The sequence below is a fragment of the Bison bison genome, unplaced genomic scaffold (genome assembly GCF_000754665.1).
Source record: "Bison bison bison isolate TAMUID 2011002044 unplaced genomic scaffold, Bison_UMD1.0 scf7180017864180, whole genome shotgun sequence".
In the NCBI taxonomy this organism is placed as follows: Eukaryota; Metazoa; Chordata; class Mammalia; order Artiodactyla; family Bovidae; genus Bison; species Bison bison.
The window spans coordinates 7,573,515-7,594,247 of record NW_011494752.1 but is presented as its reverse complement, the minus strand read 5'-3'; the positions used below and the strand labels follow the sequence as shown (position 1 = coordinate 7,594,247).

Here is a 20,733-nt window from a genome sequence, read left to right as displayed (position 1 = left end):
AATTCCAATTTATTTTCCAATGATGGCAAGGAACAGAGATCATTCTGTCGTTTTTGAGATTGCATCCAAGTAATGCATTCAGACCCTTTTATATTTCCCCAATCTGGTAATATTTTTGCTTATCTCCCTATACATTTTAATGAGGAATCAGCACAGTATTTGTTACGGTTCTGAGTAGTCTGTTTAAATCCTGCACTATATATAGAATTTATAGGAGTTGTTGGAGAACATAAAGCATGAGTATTTAGCCAAGGAAAGTGTAAAGGAGGTACACGTTATGTTTGGAATCGGATGGGATGGAGCTGTATACACAGTAAATTCATTAGATAGTAACTCCTCCCCAAAGGGGACTGCACAGTGTTTGCAGCTTTTGGATGGAATATTCTTAAAAAGCATGGTTATAGATGAAGGACACAATCAGGATAAAAGAGTGAATGCATCAGACTAATAGACTTATGTAAAATAGTCAATTTACATTTATCCTAACTTCAAGCACATGCTTTGCTAGCGTGTGAGATGAGTGCAATTGTGCAGTAGTTTGAGCATTTTTTGGCATTGCCTTTCTTTGGGATTGGACTGTAAACTGACCTTTTCCAGTCCTTTGGCCACAGCTCAGTTTTCCAAATTTGCTTGCATATTGAGTGCAGCACTTTCTTTTAGGATTTGAAATAGCTCAACTGGAATTCCATCACCTCCACTAGCTTTGTTCGTAGTGATGCTTAGGGTCTTAGGACCCATTTGACTTCACATTCCAGGATGTCTGGCTCTAGGTGAGTGATCACACCATCGTGACTATCTGGGTTGTGAAGATCTTTTTTGTACAGTTCTTCTGTGTATTCTTGCCACCTCTTCTTAATAGCTTCTGCTTCTGTTAGGTCCATACCATTTCTGTCCTTTATTGTGCCCATCTTTGCATGAAAAGTTCCCTTGGTATCTCTGATTTTCTTGAAGAGATCTCTGGTCTTTCCCATTCTATTGTTTTCCTCTATTTCTTTGCATTGATCACTAGGAAGGCTTTTTTTTTTTTTAATCTCTCCTTGCTGTTCTTTGGAACTTTGCATTCAACTAGGTGTATCTTTCCTTTTCTCCTTTGCCTTTAGTTTCTCTTCTTTTCTCAGCTATTTATAAGGCCTCCTCAGACAACCATTTTGCCTTTTTGCATTTCTTTTTCTTAGGAATGGTCTTGATCCCTGCCCCCTTGTACAATGTCACGAACATCCGAACATCCGTCCATAGTTCTTCAGGCACTCTGTCTATTAGATCTAATCCCTTGAATCTATTTGTCATTTCCACAGTATAATCATGAGGGATTTGATTTAGGTCATACCTGAATGGTCTAGTGGTTTTCCCTACTTTCTTCAGTTTAAGTCTGAATTTGGCAATAAGGAGTTCATGATCTGAGCCACAGTCAGCTCCCAGTCTTATTTTTGCCGACTTATAGAGCTTCTCCATCTTTGGCTGCAAAGAATATAATCAATCTGATTTCAGTATTGACCATCTGGTGATGTGCATGTGTAGAGTCATCTCTTGTGTTGTTGGAAGAGGGTGTTTGCTATGACCAGTGCGTTCTCTTGGCAAAACTGTTAGCTTATGTCCTGCTTCATTCTGTACTCCAAGGCCAAATTTGCCTGTTACTCCAGATATCTCTTGACTTTCTACTTTTGCATTCCAGTCCCCTATGATGAAAAGGACATCTTTTTTTTTTTCTGGTGTTAGTTCTAGAAGGTCGTGTATGTCTTCTTAGAACTGTTCAACTTCAGCTTCTTCAGCATTGGTGGTCGGGGCATAGACTTGGATTACTGTGATATTGAATGATTTGCCTTGGAAACAAACAGAGATCATTCTGTCGTTTTTGAGATTGCATCCAAGTAATGCATTCAGACCCTTTAGTTGACTATGATGGCTACTCCATCAAAATTCTCCAAGCCAGGCTTTAAGAGTATGTGAACTGTGAACTTCCAGATGTTCAAGTTGGATTTAGAAAAGGCAGAGGAACCAGAGATCAAATTGCCAACATCCGTTGGATCATTGAAAAAGCAAGAGAGTTCCAGAAAAACATCTACTTCTGCTTTATTGACTATACCAAAAGCTCTGACTGGGTGGATCACAACAAACTGTGGAAAATTCTGAAAGTGATGGGAATACCAGACCACCTGACCTGCCTCCTGAGAAATCTGTTTGCAGGTCAAGAAGCAATAGTTAGAACTGGACGTGGAACAAAAGACTGGTTCCAAATTGGGAAAGTAGTACGTTAAGGCTGTATATTGTCACCTTGTTTATTTAATTTATATGCAGACTACATCATGTGAAATGCCAGGCTGGATGAAGCACAAGCTGGAATCAAAATTGCTGGGAGAAATATCAATAACTTCAGATATGCAGAGGACACCACCCTTATGGCAGAAAACCAAGAACTAAGGAGCCTCTTGATGAAAGTAAAAGAGGAGAGTGAAACAGTTGGCTTAAGACTCAACATTCAGAAAACTAAGATCATGGCATCCGGTCCCATCACTTAATGGCAAAGAGATGGGGAAACAGTGGAAACGGTGACAGACTTTATTTTCTGGGGGCTCCAAAATCACTGCAGATCGTGACTCAGCCATGAAATTAAAAGACGCTTGCTCCTTGGAAGAGAAGTTATGACCAACCTAGACAGCGTAGTAAAAAGCAGAGACCTTTGCCAACAAAAGTCTGTCTAGAGAAAGCTTTGGTTTTTCCAGTAGTTATGTATAGATGTGAGAGTTGGACTATAAAGAAAGCTGAGCTCCAAAGAATTGATGCTTTTGAACTGTGCTGTTGGAGAAGACTCTTGAGATTCCCTTGGACTGGAAGGACATCCAACCAGTCCATCCTAAAGGAAATCAGTCCTGAATATTCATTGGAAGGACTGATGCTGAAACTGAAACTCCAATACTTTGGCCACCTGATGCGAAGAACTGATTCATTGGAAATGACCCTGATGCTGGGAAAAATTGAAGGCGGGAGGAGAAGTGGACAACAGAGGATGAGATGGTTGGATGGCATCACCAACTCAATGGGCATGAGTTAGAGCAAACTCTGGGAGTTGGCAATGGACAGGGAGGCCTGGCGTGCTGTAGTCCATGGGGTCGCAAAGAGTCGGACACGACTGAGTGACTGAACTGAACTGAATTAACACATTAAATTAGTTTTGGATTAGTTTATGTGTTCATTTGAAGTTTGTATTCTTTTGCTTCTCTTTGTTTTCCTCAGTATCCTGTTTGTGAGATTCCTCCATGATGTGCACAGCAATAATTCCTTCATTCTCATTATTGTATAGTATTCTAGTACATGAATATTTATATATTTTGCAGTTGATGGATATTTGGGTTGATTCCATGTTGGAACACGAATAGTGCTGCTCTGAACATTGTTTTAAAATGCCTTTTGGTGGACACATAGACATATATCGTAATAATGAGCTTGTTTTTTCATAGGAGTGGCAAATAATTCAACTTCATTAAATCTTGCCAAACAGTTTTCAAATTGGGTGTATCAGTTTATACTCCCACCATCAGTGTATGAAAGTTGTATTTTTTTTTTAAAGTCTTCATTGAATTCATTGGATTATTGCTCCGGCTTTCTGATTTTGGGTTTAGGCCGGGAGGCATTTGGGATCTTAGCGCCCCAACTGGGGTTTGAAACCCTGCCACGTGCACCCCCCTAACCCGCCCCTCTGGAAGGTGAAATCCCAACCACCGGACCACCAGGGAAGTCCGCGTATGAAAGTTCCTTACCAGACCGTGTTCCTTACCAACACTTTTTATTTTAGCTCTTCTGACAGGTATATAGTGGTTTTTTGCATTTTAATTTTATTTATTTATTTTTGGCTGTGCTGCCCGGCTTGTGGGATCTTTGTTCCCTGACCAGGGTTCACACTCAGGCGCTTGACAGTGAGAGTGCCCAGTCCTAACCACTGGACTGCCAGGGCAGTACCGCATTTCGGTTTTGATATATATATCATCATGATTTATTATGTTGGCTACATGTTTTACGTGGCAGTTTGATACTTTTGAATTGTAGTACCTGTGATGAGGTTCTTTCCAGAAGAGAGGATTTTTTTTTGTTTCAAGTAATAAAGGAGCACTCTCTATACTTTTTTCCCCCAAGGTGAAAATTTAAAATAGATTCCAATATATAAAACAAATTAAAAGAAGTACTTCTTGAGAGGCAGAATGCCATGATAAATAAAAGAAGATTCTGGGCCTAGTGTCATCCATTAGGAGTTGTAATCCTGCGTTTACTAGTTCTGTGAATTTGGGCAAGTTACTTAACCCCTATTTACTTCAGTTTTCTTATCCCTAATATGAAATGTAATGAAGTTTCATCATAAAGTTAATGTCAGGGTCAAGTTAGGTTTTTAATATAAAGTGCCTGGGACAGTGCATGGTACATGACAAGTACTGTGTAATTCTGGCTGTTAGTGGTGGACATTGATATAAATTTATTTATGAACTTATACAAAATTGATGAGAATGAGGTTCTACTGTTGTGCACAAATTTGAAATGAGGGTTATGGATGATCATCAGTTCAGTTGCTCAGTTGTGTCCGACTCTTTGCGACCCCATGGACTATAGCACGCCAGGCTTCCCTGGCTATCACAAACTCCCAGAGCCTACTCAAACTCATGTCCATCGCATCAGTGATGCCATTCAACCATCTCATCCTCTGTTGTCCCCTTCTCCTCCTGTCTTCAATATTTCCCAGCATCAGGGTCTTTTCCAAGGAATCAGTTCTTTGCATTAGGTGGCCAAAGTATTGGGAATTTCAGTTTCAGCATCAGTCCTTCCAATGAATATTCAGGACTGATTTCTTTTAGGATGGACTGGTTGAATCTCCTTGATGTCCAAGGGACTCTCAAGAGTCTTCTCCAACACCACAGTTTAAAAGCATCAATTCTTTGGCGCTCAGCTTTCTTTGTAGTCCAACTCTCACATCCATACATAACAACTAGAAAAACCATAGCTTTGACTAGATGGACCTTTGTTGGTAAAACAATGTCTCTGCTTTTTAATATGCTGTCTAGATATGTCATAGTTTTTCTTCCAATGAGCAAGCGTCTTTTAATTTCATGGCTGCAGTCACCATCTGCGGTGATTTTGGAGCCCCCAAAATTAAAGTCTGTCACCATTTCCACTGTTTGCCCACCTATTTGCCATAAAGTGATGGGACTGGATGCCATGATCTTAGTTTTCTGAATGTTGGGTTTTAAGCCAAATTTTTCACTCTCCTCTTTCACTTTCCTAAAGAGGCTCTTTAGTTTTTCTTTGCTTTCTGCCATAAGGGTGGTGTCATCTGCATATCTGAGGTTGTTGATAATTCTCCTGGCAATCTTGGACTTCCCTGGTGGCTCAGATGGTAATGTGTCTGCCTACAATGGGGGAGACCTGGGTTCAATCCCTAGGTCGGGAAGATCCCCTGGAGAAGGAAATGGCAACCCACTCTAGTACTCTTGCCTGGAAAATCCCATGGACGGAGAAGCCCGGTAGGTTACAGTCCAAAGATTTGAACACGACTGAGCGACTTCACTTTGTTTCTTTTCTTTCCCCGGCAATCTTGATTCCAGCTTGTGCTTTATCCGGCCTGGCATTTTGCATGATGTTCTCTGCATATAAGTTATATAAGCAGGGTGACAATATACAGCCTTGGCATACTCTTTTCCCGATTTGGAACCAATCTGTTGTTCCATGTCCAGTTCTAACTGTTGCTTCTTGACCTGCATACAGATATCTCAGGAGGCAGGTCAGGTGGTCTGGTATTCCCATCTCTTCAAGAATTTTCCGGTTTGTTGTGATCCACACAGACAAAGGCTTTAGTGTAGTCAATAAAGCAAAAGTAAATGTTTTTCTGGAACTCTCTTGCTTTTTCAATGATCCAGCAGGTGCTGGCAATTTGATCTCTGCTTCATCTGCCTTTTCTAAATCCAGCTTGAACAATCTGAAAGTTCACAGTTTACATACTGTTGAAGCCTGGCTTGGAGAATTTTGAGCTTTACTTTGCTATCGTGTGAGATGAGTGCCATTGTGTGGTAGTTTGAACATTCTTTGGCATGCCTTTCTTTGAGATTGGAATGAAAACTGACCTTTTCCAGGCCTGTGGCCACTGGTGAGTTTTCCAAATTTGCTTGCATATTGAATGCAGCAGTTTCACAGCATCATCTTTTAGGATTTGAAATAGCTCAACTAGAATTCCATCACCTCCACTAGCTTTGTTGTGGTGATGCTTCCTAATGCCCACTTGACTTCGCCTTCTGGAATTTCTGGCTCTAGGTGAGTGATCACAGGATTGTGGTTATCTGGGTCATGAAGATCTTTTTTGTTTCTCTCAGGTCTATACCATTTCTGTCCTTTATTGTGCTCATCTTTGCATGAAATATTCGCTTGGTATCTCTGGTTTTCTTGAAGAGATCTCTAGTCTTTCCCATTCTGTTGTTTTCTTCTGTTTCTTTGCATTGATTGCTGAGGAAGGCTTTCTTATCTATCCTTGCTATTCTTTGCAATTTTATTTTAGCCTCAGTCTCCAGTTTTTTGTTTTGGTTGCACAATTTGAGGAAAATTTTGATTCATATAGATGAGCAATTAAAAACACTTAAGGTTCACCCAGTAATTTTAGGATTATGCTCTTAGAACAATTTAATTGACAAAAAATAGTAGAAAATGTTTATATTGAAATTGTTACTAAATATAATATCTACATTTGGTTGGATTTCTTGTTTTTAAATAAAAATCACAGAAGTTGCACTAAAACTTAATATGGCTTCAATATCTGTTTTGTTATCACGGAACAGCTGTCTTACAGATTTGCTTTTTATTGCTTTCAGCCACAAGATGAGATGAGCAGCCCATGTCCTCAGGCCTTCCCTGGCCTGATAAGTGTGACCCTATGGCTACTATAGTGTGTGTACTTATTGCTGCAAATTTAATGAGCCAACACATAGCCTTCATGAAAAACAAACTGAAAGTCAGAGCTACACTTTTCCTAATTCATGGCATATTTTCAAGGTATTCAAATAAAGGTGAACAGTAGAGCTACACAAATAAAAAACATGAGTTTACCAGTCAGCACAAGTTATGTGTTACGTGGTGTCTGGCATGGTAATATTAGGCATATAAAAACATTCATGTATGTGCTGTTATAGTTCACAGTAGTTAACTCTTAGAGCCAGCTGACGCAGTCACCAGCTGTCTCTTATAAACAGTCTTGCATGTTTGTAGCTGTCTGACCCTTATACCAAGAGAACCTTTCCAACTGTGCTCATGCTTTCAAACAGACTAACGTGAGTATCTTGACAAACTCCTTTAGCACCAGCTTTACTTCTCACCAGCGGACTGTGTCCCACTGCTCCTTAATCAGCATGAGCTCCTCTAGAATGGCCAGTCTCTCCTCTGCCTCTCCAGCTCCATGGTTTTGTGTTCCCTTCTCTGTAGTAGCAGTACCTGCCTGCTACAGCCCCATTACTATCTATCTTGAGTATTGTAATTTCTTCCTGGTCCTGCTTGGATTCCATTTTCTCTCAGAATCATTCCTATCTGATACCATTCTTTTCTCTGAAATCCTGTCCTGACACTGTGTATCTCAGGATCTAAAATGTATTTTTAAAATATTGAAGTTGTGCTCTATCCCAACTTAGTGCCACTCACAAACTCCATCAGCAGAGGGAGCTAAATACAAGAAGATGAGTCCCTGAAATTAAAACCTGAAGTTAAAGAAGGTGCTTATAAAAATAGTAACATGTTCACATACTGTTCAGTAATGAAAAAGAGGTGGAATACTATTAGAAATCAGTGGTTTGGGGTTCAGTTCAGTCGCTCAGTTTTGTCTGACTCTTTGCGACCCCATGGACTGCAGCACGCCAGGCCTCCCTGTCCATCAGTAATTCCCAGAGTTTACCCAAACTCATGTCCATCGAGTCGGTGATGCCATCCAGTCATCTCATCCTCTTTCGTCCCCTTCTCCTCCTGCCCCTAATCCCTCCCAGCATCAGGGTCTTTTCCAATGAGTCAACTCTTGGGGTTAGGCTCAGGTTAAGACTTCTGTGAGGAGATTTGTATAATCTTTTTCAAAGAGGTAATTCTGTATCATGTTAAAAACCTACTTAGATAAGGATGTTTATTACATAAGCATATTGGGAGAAGCAGTAAGATGTTTTTAGTCTTTTTAAAAATACTCTGTTTATTCCCTCTGCAAAAATGTTATTAAGGACATGAAGCAAGGTCACTAGCCTTGTGAAGACTTTGATATGGAGTAACGAGGCTTGCAGTTACCAAGGATTATGGATAAACCAGTCCAAGTTTTAAAGATAGAATTTTCAAGTAAATTTTTAATTTGGTTTTGATTAAGTGTATGTATCTTAATTTCAGTTAGCAGACTTGAAGAAAGAGAAGCGGAACTGAAGAAAGAATATAATGCCTTGCATCAGAGACACACTGAGGTGGGTTTCTAGGTTGGTTCTTACCATACTAACATTAAGATAAAGAAATTAACCCTAGAAAATATGTTTTAATTTTTCTTTGAAAATCAGCCAGTATTATCCTTGGGGGTTATTATTCGCGAAAGCTTTAAATGTCATGTAGCATTTACTTAGTTACCAAATACTGACTTTAATGTCTTTTATCTGGAGTTAACTTTTCATGTTATGAATAATGTAATAATTAAGGCATTTCCAATAGTTATGTTTTTGACTGGTTGAGTAAAAACCTAACTTGTACATATTAAAAAGTATACATGATACTAATATGAGAGAATTGATATAACTTATTTTGATACCTGTTGGGACATGGTGGATTGCCAGATTGTTGGTCAGAGTCTCTACATTTTTAAGGCAGTATAAAGTACTTAATTTGCATTAAGCTCATAACAAATGGCAAACGAATTATAATGTCTTAAAATGACTCTAAAACAGGTTTTCTGCATGAAGTTTCAGTGTTTCAGATTAACAACTCTTGCACATAATCTCTTCAAAGCAAGTTAGAAAATGTTTAAAAAACTCCTTTTTATGACTCTCTGTCAGCCTTTCCTGTGTTGCGTTTGTTTCTTTCTGTCTCCTTCAGGTGAAAATTGTGAACTGGGATTCACACACTTAAACAGAATTTTCATAGACACATGCACTGTTACATGAAAAAAATAATTGCTCTTTCTCTTTCTAGTCCAAACTTTCCCGTGATACGGATGGTTTAGTCTTTAGCTTCCATTTTCCTTTCAGTATTGGGGGTGATCTCTTATCCTGCCTCCGGTAGGGACCTATATTGTTGCTTTAAAGTAGTATAAAACCCCACTCACTGCAGTCAGTTTCATTTGTTTTTGAGAGTAATGTGCTTTTAACACCTTCCACACCTTGTTGGAATTTCTTCCTGGCATGTGAGGTTTATTACTGTTTTAGCTAACATAGCCATGTACCAAGCTTGAAGTGTCACGGAATTGATGAGTGGTAAAGGAAAAAGATTGGCCACAGAGGGCTGGAACCATAGAGCTCTGGGAAAACAGAATAGCTTACATATGAAAAAATAACCACATTTGAATAAGATGGTATTTGGTACATATTAAGACTGTTAAAAAACAATTGGTTGTTAAAGGTTTATTGTTTGTTCTTTTCACACCATTCATTTCATGCCCCAACAGTGTGCTGTACTGGTAGTTCTTATCAATGCTGATAATTACAAACATGTTTGTGGGAATAGGTTTATGTGCCATAAATAATTGATAGTGATGAATAATGAATTATGTTTTTTTATTGAAGATTTTAATTAACCTTTGTAATTGAGGATTGTTAAATTGAAATATGTCTAAAATATATGCTGTCTTAAAGTCATTGTAAAGTGAAATTACGTATTTTCTCTCATATATGTACATAGTTTTTATGTTTCTATTCCTTCAGAGAAAGAAAGTGAAAGTGAAGTCGCTCAGTTGTGTCCTACTCTTTGTGACCCCATGGACTGTAGCCTACCAGGCTCCTCCCTCCATGGGATTCTCCAGGCAAGAGTACTGGAGTGGGTTGCCATTTCCTTCTCCAGGGGATCTTGCCGATCCAGGGGTCAAACCTGGGTCTCCCTCATTCCAGGCAGACGCTTTAACCTCTGAGCCACCAGGGAAGGACGGCATTCCTTCAGAGAACAGTCTAACAGAAAAAAAGAAGGATCTCAGGAAAATCTTAAATACCAAGGCAGAGAGTTGGGCCTGTCTAATAACTGTGAAAGATCTTACATGTAGCATTTTCACAAGATCCCCTCCTTTAGTCATAAGCAGCTTCTGTCCTCTGATAGGCTCTCTGTATTTTGCTCTGCCTCAAGCAATGTTTATAAGACACAGATATGGCTTCTTTCAAATGTGTTTGTGTATTTATACATCTGTACTAGAAATACCATTCAATTAGCAATTATAAATTGCTATTCAATGCTAAAGAACTAGGTCCTTTAAAGGTAAATTTTGAAAACCTTCTGGGAAAGGAAGTCTGAAGGGTTTAATCTTTCCATTGTTACTTTTAACTCAGTACCCTTTTTTATAGGTACACAAAAAAGTTGTTTAGACAGCACTTTTATCAAACACGTTGTTTGCTGCTTAAGGGAAATCTCGGGCTCGTTTCCTAATATGAATAACTGCTCTCTAATCAAATTCAAAATTTTATACACATTATTGAATTTGCTTAAAAGGACAGTGGAGGAAATATACATACTCATTAATCACCAAAAACTTGAACCCTTGTCTTACTCCAAGGAGTGTTTAAATGCATTCTCGTCTTATCCTCTGAGCAAACTCTTTATCACCCACCCCCATTTTACAAACTGAAGCTTAAAAGAGAATATGGAGTGATTTGTCCCAAATGCTATGCTAGTATGTGACTGGATTTGAATCTAGGTCTCTCTGATTCCCTTTTCCTGAATTTTCAGTGCTTTTAAGTTATGAAACACATGTTAAATGCACTAGAAGATTTTCTGTCTCTTTGTTTCATGGTGTCTCAACCATTTTAAGAATTGTGGCCTTGTGGATATACTTACTGAACTGCATATGGAAAGATTAAAGGCCAACAGAATTAAAAGGGTTCATGCTATTTGTCTCCAAAATCTCTCTTTTTTGCCTTGTTTTTCTAATAACTGTTGTCTTGCATTTCAGTTTTAGCCAAAGCTAAATCAATGTCTGCTGTGAAAATTTCTCTAGGTGGGAGGGGATTTGGGATGTTCCAAATAGTGTGCTTGGGATCCTTCTCCATGACTCCAGCTACTTGTTGCTGAATTGACTCTTGAATAAGTGTGAATTAATATGCATACCTGAGAAAATTGAGAGTTGTAGTTCTGAGATCAGGAGGGATGGGTCTGGTGGACCCAAAATAGATTATCTAAAATATATTCTATTTTACTTTCATACCTCTCTTCTACCTTGCAGCATTCATTGTCCAATACTCAGTTGGTTTTGTTTTAATAAAAAAACAGAGCTACTCTGTGAAGCCCTAAATTTAAATTTAATTAAAATTTAAATTTTTATGTATAATTTATTTTATCTACTTTTTTGTGCTTATATAGAATATACTTCAGACATCAGGAAATGTCTTAGAATGTGGGGTTTTCTTGTGGGTGTGATGAAAAAAGGACAGTGAGCTTATTGCCTGCCTCCAGAAGTGACTGAAACGGCACCTGGATACACCGCAAGTCTCATAATCCTTAACTGCTCTGATGACTGAGTCAGATGGATCTGAGTTCTGGCCGCAAAGCCAGCTAGCTACTGACAGAACGCAGTTAATCATTAACTAGCTGGTCAAATTGGACAAGTTATTTTAACCGCCTTAAAATGGAGTTTATCTAGAAAATCATATTATTGTTCTGAGGATTAATTGAAACAGTAGCTCTACATGCATTAGCTGATATGTAGATGGTGATCAATAAATATTAGCAGCCATTTTGTTGTTGTTCTTTTGTCCTACTAAGTGCTAGTTCAATTGGGTTAAAACCAGTTTCATTGTGTAGACCATTTTGGAATGTTAGAATACTGTATCTCCAGTTACTTGGGACAACTTTTTTGATTGGGAATTGGTTTGGAATTCAACATCTAAAATAAAAAATTTTAAATTTATTTAAGACAGTAGTCAATCTGTAGAACGGACTGTTTTGGGTAGAACCAATTCTGTATCTTTGCATTTTATTTAATCTTTTAATTTTTTTTATATTGAATAAATAGATTATTATAGACTCAATTTAGGAGAGATTTCTATTTATTTCAATCCCTAAAGGAACTTAGTCTTCATTTGAATGAATCAAATTCATATGATTACTTTCCATTATAAAAGAATTCAACTTAGATTTTCTAAAATCTTTTGAAATTTTAAATTGATATATTTGGTCCGACCATCACTTTGTTATGCTAGTCTCATTTAAATTTCTTCCTCACTTGAAGTTTTTCCTGATACTAGATGGAAGCAACTCAGCATTTCTGCCTCACTGACACAAACACAAAAATTGTATTTCTGCAGAACTGTTGGAAAAGAGAAAACATTTAAACTTAAAATTATGTAAATTTAAAAGCTTTTAAAAATGCTTTCATATACATATCTGTGTGATTATATATTCATCTTTTTTTGCCTGATACACTTCTTATTTGTACTAATTTTAACTTGGGGAACAGCCTGGTTGATTCTTTTATATTTGATTTGATGGAATTACCCATCTTAATCCATGCATCAGACTTCTTGTTTATCTGAAGTAAATAACACTTTCAAATTGATTTATATATGTCTTAATTTTTGTATATGCTTCCATGCCGAGTATAAATTTCACAACATACTTATTATTTATTTGGCTACACTGTGCAGCTTGTGGGATCTCACTTAGTTCCCCAACCAGGGATTGAATCTGGGCCACAGCACTGAAAACATGGAATCCTAACCACTAGACCACCAGGGAACTCCTAACAAAAGCATACTTGTTAAAAATAAATTTTTAAAACTTGTTTAAATTTTCTTTCAGTAGCTATCCTTTTAATATTGCTACAATGCATATTTCAAGTTATTTGAGATTGAAATCTATCTTCATGCAGCTAAAGTTTAGCAACTTACAAAGCTATTCCATGCTGTAATTTTAAGAATTTCAGGAATATTCTCCTTTTCTTGCCTACTCTTGATATTTACATTTCTTTAAATTGTGGGAATGTCAGTTGGTGTAGCCACTGTGGAAAACAGTACGGAGGTGCCTCAAAAACTAAAAATAGAATTATCATATGATCCATCAATCCCACTTCTGGGAATATATTCAGACAAAGCTGTAATTCAAAAAGATACATGCACTCCTGTGTTTATAGCAGCACTAGTCACAATAGCCACAGTATGAACAATATGAAAAGGCAAAAAGATACAACACTGGAAGATGTACTCCCCAGGTTGGTAGGTGCTTACTATGCTACTGAAGAAGAGTGGAGAAATAGCTCCAGAAATATTGAAGAGTCTGAGCCAAAGTAAAAACAAAATCCAGTTGTGGATATGACTGGTGATGGAAGTAAAATCCGATGCTGTAAAGAACAATATTGCATAGGAACCTGGAATGTTATGTCCATGAATCAAAGTAAATTGGAAGTGCTCAAACAGGAGATGGTAAGAGTGAACATCGACATTTAGGAATCAGTGAACTAAAATGGGCTGGAATGGGCAAATTTCATTCAGATGACCATTATATCTACTACTGTGAGCAAGAATCCCTTAGAAGAAATGGAGTAGCTCTCATAGTCAACAAAAGAGTTCAAAATACAGTACTTGGGTGCAGTCTCAAAAATGACAGAATATTCTGTTTGTTTCCAAGGCAAACCATTCATTATCACAGTAATCCAAGTCTTTGCCCCAGCCACTAATGCCAAAGAAGCTGAACGGTTCTATGAAGACCTACAAGACCTTCTAGAACTAACACCATAAAAAGATGTCCTTTTCATCACTGGGGACTAGAATGCAAAATTAGGAAGTCTAGAGATACCTGGAGTAACAGGCAAGTTTGGCCTTGGAGTACAAAATGAAGCAGGGCAAAAGCTAACACAGAGTTTTGCCAAGAGAACGCACTGGTCATAGCAAATACCCTCTTGCAACAATACAAAAGATGACTCTACACATAGACATTACCAGATGGTCAATACCAAAATCAGATTGATTATATTATTTGCAGCCAAAGATGAGGAAGCTCTTTATAGTCAGCAAAAACAAGACCAGGAGCTGACTATGGCTCAGATCATGAACTCATTATTGTAAAATTCAGACCTAAATTGAAGAAAGTAGGGAAAAACCACTAGACCTTTCAGGTATGACCTAAATCAAATCGCTTATGATTATACAGTGGAAGTGACAAATAGATTCAAGGGATTAGATTTGACAGAGTGCCTGAAGAACTATGGATTGAGGTTTGTAACATTGTACAGGAAGCAGTGATCAAGACCATCCCCAAGAAAAAGGCAAAATGGTTGTCTGAGGAGGCCTTACAAATAGCTGAGAAAAGAAGAGAAACTAAAGGCAAAGGAGAAAAGGAAAGAGATACTCATTTGAACGCAGAGAATAGAAAGGAGAGGTAAGAAAGCTTTCCTAAATGATCAATGCAAAGAAATAGAGGAAAACAATAGAATGGGAAAGACTAGAGATCTCTTCAAGAAAATTAGAGATACTAAGGGAACATTTCATGCAAAGATGGGCACAATAAAGGACAGAAATGGTATGGACCTAACAGAAGCAGAAGATATTAAGATGACGTGGAAAGAGTACACAAGAAATATACAAAAAAGAATACACAAGAACTATACAAAAAAGATCTTCATGACCCAGATAACCACAATGGTGTGATCATTCACCTAGAGCCAGATATCCTAGAGTGTGAAGTCAAGTAGACCTTAGGAAGCATCACTGTGAACAAAGCTAGTGGAGGTGATGGAATTCCAGTTGAGCTATTTCAAATCCTACAAGATGATGCTGTAAAAGTACTGCACTCAGTATGCCAGCAAATTTGGAAAACTCAGCAGTGGCCACCACTAGAAAAGGTCAGTTTTCATTCCATTCCCAAAGAAAGGCAGTGTTCAACATAAATGTTCAAAATGTTCAAGCTACTACACAATTGCACTCATCTCACATGCTAGCAAAGTACTGCTCAAAATTCTCCAAGCTAAGCTTCAACACTGTATGATCCAAGAACTTCCAGATGTTTAAGCTGTATTTAGAAAAGGCAGAGGAACCAGATATCAAATTGCCAGTATCCATTGGATCATAGAAACAGCAAGAGAATTCCAGAAAAGGATCTACTTCTGCTTCATTGACTACGCTAAAGCCTTTGACTGTGTTGATCACAACAAACTGTGGAAAATGCTTCAAGAGATGGGAATACCAGACCACCTTACCTGCCTCCTGAGAAAAACATATGCAGATCAAGAAGCAGCAGTTAGAACCGGACATGGAACAATGGACTGGTTCCAAATTTGGAAAGTAGTTCGTCAAGGCTGCATATTGTCACCCTGCTTATTTGACTTATATGCAGAGTACATCATGAGAAATGCCGGACTGGATGAAGCACAGGTTGGAATCAAGATTTCTGGGAGAAATGTCAGCAACCTCAGTTAAGCAGATAACACCCCCTTATGGCAGAAAGTGAAGAGGAACTGATGAAAGTGAAAGAGGAGAATGAGTGAAAATGCTGCCTTAAAACCAACATTCTAAAAACTAAGATCATGGCATCTGGATCCATCATGTCATGGCAAATAGAGAAACAATGGAAACAGTGGCAGACTTTCTTTTCTTGGTATCCAAAATCATTGTGGATGTTAACTGCAGCCATGAAAATAAAAGACACTTGGTCCTTGGGAAAAAAGCTATGACAAACCTAGACAGCATATGAAAAAGCAGAGACATTACTTTTCTGACAAAGGTCCGTCCAGTCAAAGCTATGTTTTTTCCAGTGGTCATGTATGGATGTTGGACCATAGAGAAAGCTGAACGCTGAAGAATTGATGCTTTTGAACTGTGGTGTTGGAGAAGACTCTTGAGAGTCCCTTGAACAGCAAGGAGATGAAACCAGTCAGTCCTAAAGGAAATCAGTCCTGAATATTCATTGGAAAGACTGCTACTGAAGCTGAAGCTCCAATACTTTGGCCACGTGATGCAAAGAACTGACTTATTTGAAAAGACCCTGCCGCTGGGAAAGATTGAAGGCAGGAGGAGAAGGGGACGACAGAGGATGAGACGGCTGGATGGCATCACCAACTCGATGAACATGAGTTTGAGCAAGCTCTGGGAGTTGATGATGGACAGGGAAGCCTGGCGTGTTTCAGTCCATGGGGTCGCAAAGAGTCAGACGGGACTGAGCGACTGAACTAAACTGAAATTGCTAACATAACTTTTCGTATTTATTTTTTTCTTATTCAGATTACTTCAACATCTAGCAAAGCCTTTTTGATTTTATGATGGAAATTGTTTCATTTTACATGTTTTAATACCAGGTTTGGGTCTCTTATAAGTGGAACTATATTAAGAATCAAATCAGGGACTTCCCTGTTGGTCTAGTGACTAAGACTCCATGCTCCCAATGCAGTGGGCCTGAATTCGATCTCTGGTCAGGGAACTAGACCATGCTAAAACTAAGACCCAGCGTAGCCAAAAAAAAAAAAAAAAAGGAATCAAATCAGACTGTAGAATTTCTTGACAGAATTTCTTGATATTCTTGAATTTTTTATTGCCATATTCAGTTTGTGTCTTATGGTTCCTTATTAAAGAGTTAATGTGCTCTGATTTTTCATTTGTTTCAGTTTGCTGCCATTTTTATATGATTATATTAAGTAATGATTCCAGTAAGTTAGCAGGCTAACATAGGAGAGAATATTTTAGCATTCTTTGAACTAAATCTGTAGCAAAAATAAATAAATATCGGTATTAAATTGAAAATTATCTTTACTGAAGTTTCAAGTTAATTTCTTTGTTGCTTCCCACTTTAGCAATGGATTTCTCAAGTGTCATCTGTCCCCGTTAATCAGTAATCTCTTGTCAGTTCCTTCCCAATGTCTATATTCAATTTGTGTTATTTATGTCAGACTTATTTAATAGCATTACATATTGTAAAAGAATTTTTTTGCTATGTTAAGCAAAATGTTGGCTACTTTTCCAGACTCTAGAATCCTTAAATGTAAGCATTTGCATATCCCTTTGAGAATAAAATAAAATTTCATCCTTAATATTCTTTTACATAGAACATGAGTAGTCCGATAAATAAGAAATTTATATTAAAAGGTTTCCCTTGTTAAAATGTTATACTTTTTTTCCAGGTATTAGTCTTAAAATTTTGTGTATTCTTTTGTTTCTTCAAAATAGATGATCCATAATTATATGGAACACTTAGAAAGAACAAAACTTCATCAGATCTCAGGGAGTGATCAACTAGAATCCACAGCTCATAGTAGAATTAGGTAAGCTTTTTTATATACATTTTTGCCTTGGGGAAAAGGAAAATAAAATAATCTGTTTCTGTTTCTCTCTGTTCTTTAATCCTCAAACAATAGTTAGCTCTCTCCCTGCTGTAGTTGGAATGCTATAGGAGGGGGTGGCATAGAAAAACAAAACAACTTTCACTAATGAAAAGGTAAATTAATAGCCATTGTTTTCTGATACTTAACAAAGATTGTATAGGTTTAAAATTTTTGTCAGAATGCTGTAAATTTTTCATTTCACCTGTATAATTGGTTTAAAAGTCGTTTTTGCTACAGAGAGACATGTTTGAAAGGGGTAGCTAGACTTCTGTTTGATGTAGGAGTGTGAATAAATTATGTAGATCTCCAAGCATTGTAGCCAATGAGCTAAGCCAGGCCTCTTAGTGGGGAGGAAAATAGTTAATAGGCTGGCCTCTGCTCCGGATTGCTGCATAAATGCTAGGAGCAGCAGCTCTATGGTTATGAGGCGGAGAGAGCAGGATGACGTCAGCGCTTCGGAGCTGCAGCAGGATGGAGTGGAAAGCTGCTGCTGATGGCATTGTTTTTGTGGCAGCAGCTGAATGACAGATCCTCACTACAAAGATACCCCTCTGGCCCCCGTGTAGGCCTCCTGGTTCGGGTGTTTCACCATGCCAGCACAGCGCCATGAGTCCTGGATGCATGCTGCTGTTTGTGTTTGGCTTTGTTGGCGGGGCGGTGGTCATTAATTCTGCTATCTTAGTATCTCTCTCCGTCTTGCTGCTTGTGCACTTCTCTATTTCTACCGGAGTGCCAGCTTTGACGCAGAACCTACCAAGGATACTCAGGTACTTCAGTCTCTCTTAGAAGTCCTTTTTTAGTTGGTTTTTCTTTTATTTTTAGCTTTATGGGTGTTCTTTGTAATCATTCATGTTGCAGATTGAAACAATGGAAAATGGCCTGAAGCTAAGACTTCTATTCTTATATATAGTAATTTATAGGCTATCGCTTAGGGATATGCTTTGTGTTTAGAAACCACCCACTTAAGAAAAGGATTTTCAGATTGTACTTATACACAAATACAAGGTCAGAGTGGTCTTGTTTTAAGCAGAGGGTTCAACTAGTAAAGGGAAAATAGGAGTAGAGCATTGGGTCCAAATGTACACAACCGCTTCATGAGAGCATCTGAGCATTTAGAAGCAAATATCTTTATGGTGGGACTTGTAGTTGATTAGACACAGGCCATAGGTGTGTATTTTGTTCCAATGATCCTTTGACTGTTGGAGGTTCAGGCATCCTTTTTACAGTTTTTGATAGCAGTTCATGGGAACTGACAATTTAAATATTTTCCTCCTACAGCAAAATATATTTGAAGTGAAAGGATTTAAACCTTTTAGGGCAAGGAATTCATTTTTTTCTCCCAATTATTTATGCATCAAAGTTGGAAAGCTTTACAAAGCCTATTCACTATTGTTTTGTCAGATGTTGCCTTTTCTTTGTAGACTTGGGTAACAGATATCCATGCCTGCTTGTGGGGATATCATTAATCTCTGTAGCGTTTCTGCTGGTCACTGTACTTGCATGCTCTAAGAACCATTTTCTGTATTTTAGAGGTTTAATGTTGTGGTTTCTTTTGTTTTCTAACTCACCAAGATAAAAATTTGATTTGTTGAGATTTCTGCTTCGTGTGTGGTTTTTAAATGGAGGTTCATAATGTATGGCTTTTATTATGTAAATGTTTACTTAAAACTCAACTCCTAATTGTGGACTTAAAGAGAAATTAAAGTAGTAAATTTCCTCATCCTCATGTTCAACATTAAAGTCCAGAAATTAAATTTCATCTGTGGTCTTAAAACTTGGTCATTTATTTATTTTTTTCCTGATTTTATAAAAACTGGGAGCAATCTTTTTGCTTTGTGTACATTTTAGTACATAAAGGATTTGTGTGTATGTATATATAGGCTTAGGAAATTGAAACTCAAGAACATTAAAGTAAGATTAATTTTAAAGGGCTGTCCTAGGTTTCAGTTCCATTTATGAAGCCAGTACTATGCTGTGGATAAGAGGTTCAGAGTTGGACTACCAGGCTACAAATGCTCTGCCACACATGAGCTATGGGACTTTTGGCAAATTACTTAATCTCTGTACCCGAGTTTCCTCCTTTGAACTTATTACCCCATTGAGTCATTTAAAAAATTCGTGAGATGATTATTTGTATTTAAACAGTTAAAGATATATTGTAAATTAAACAAGTAAATAATTTTTATAATCATTTATATTTACTCCATTTTTAGTAAAACTATATCAGCTCTAGCTATTTTATTCATAAAATAACATGATTAAATTCAAAGAGTTTCTTGACATAAAAGTTGCTGTGGATCTGACTGAAGGAAGATACCGAAGTCTTTAATATTAAGATTGGCTTCCCAGGTGGTGCTAGTGGTAAAGCACCCATCTGCCGGTGCAGGAGACTTAGAGAGATGGGTTCGATCCCTGGGTCAGAAATACCCCTGGAGGAGGGTGTGGCAGTCCAGATCTCCAGTGTTTTGGCTGGGGAATCCCAGGGATGGAGGACACTGATAGGCTACAGTCCATAGAGTTGCAAAGATTCAAACATGACTGAAGCGCAGTTGGCAAGAAGCAGTAGTTCCAGGAAATGTGCATGGGTCTTGGAGTCAAAAAAGGCCTGACTTCGAATCCCGTTTCTTCCAATAACTAGTGCCCGAAGTCTCTGAGCATCACTTTTCCTAATCTGAAAACAGGAAAAATAATTCTTATTTCCTTGTGAGGATTAAATGAGAATATGTAAATAAATCATCCATTTCAGTGCTTGCCACATTGGTGGGTGTTGAACAAATGTAATCTTTTTACTGCTCTTTATATATATGTATAGTAGATTTTATTAATGATTATTTAAGTGGAAATAAAAATGTTTAAAGACATATTTGCAAAGTTATTTATGCACATAGGTAACATTTAAATAACCAATTTAAAAATGGATGTATGGCAGTTTAAAAAATAGATGTAATAAGGACTCTGATGGCTGATTCTGATAGCTTCGTTTCTTGACAGTAGTGTCATTATTGAAACACCTGGTGTTTAAATCTGCCACTTGATATTTTCCCACATGTATTTTCATTCTTTGGTTTCTTCTGTGAGTTTTACTGAAGCATTTACTATATAGTTAAATATATAGTTAATTTATATTTATATATTTATATTTTTAATATAAATATTTATATATTTAATATATAGAGTATCAAATATACACACCAATATACATACAGGACCTAATGTTGTCTTTTCAGGGTTTCCTTTTGAAAATAGGACTCTAACTA

The 20,733-nt window shown here is 37.6% G+C and overlaps 1 protein-coding gene across 6 annotated transcripts in view; it reads left to right on the top strand.

The window, feature by feature from the left end:
• Positions 1 to 20,733, top strand: part of SPAG9 (sperm associated antigen 9) — a 152,316-nt gene that overhangs the window by 51,725 nt on the left and 79,858 nt on the right. For 5 of the 6 annotated variants that reach the window (XM_010842846.1, XM_010842843.1, XM_010842845.1 and 2 more), the window contains exons 3-4: positions 8,380 to 8,450; positions 17,322 to 17,416. In XM_010842846.1, the coding sequence (XP_010841148.1) occupies positions 8,380 to 8,450; positions 17,322 to 17,416 (166 nt within the window). Of the gene's footprint in view, positions 1 to 8,379; positions 8,451 to 17,321; positions 17,417 to 17,453; positions 18,244 to 20,733 lie in introns of those variants that run through there. The other variant, XM_010842847.1, reaches the window with a different exon arrangement.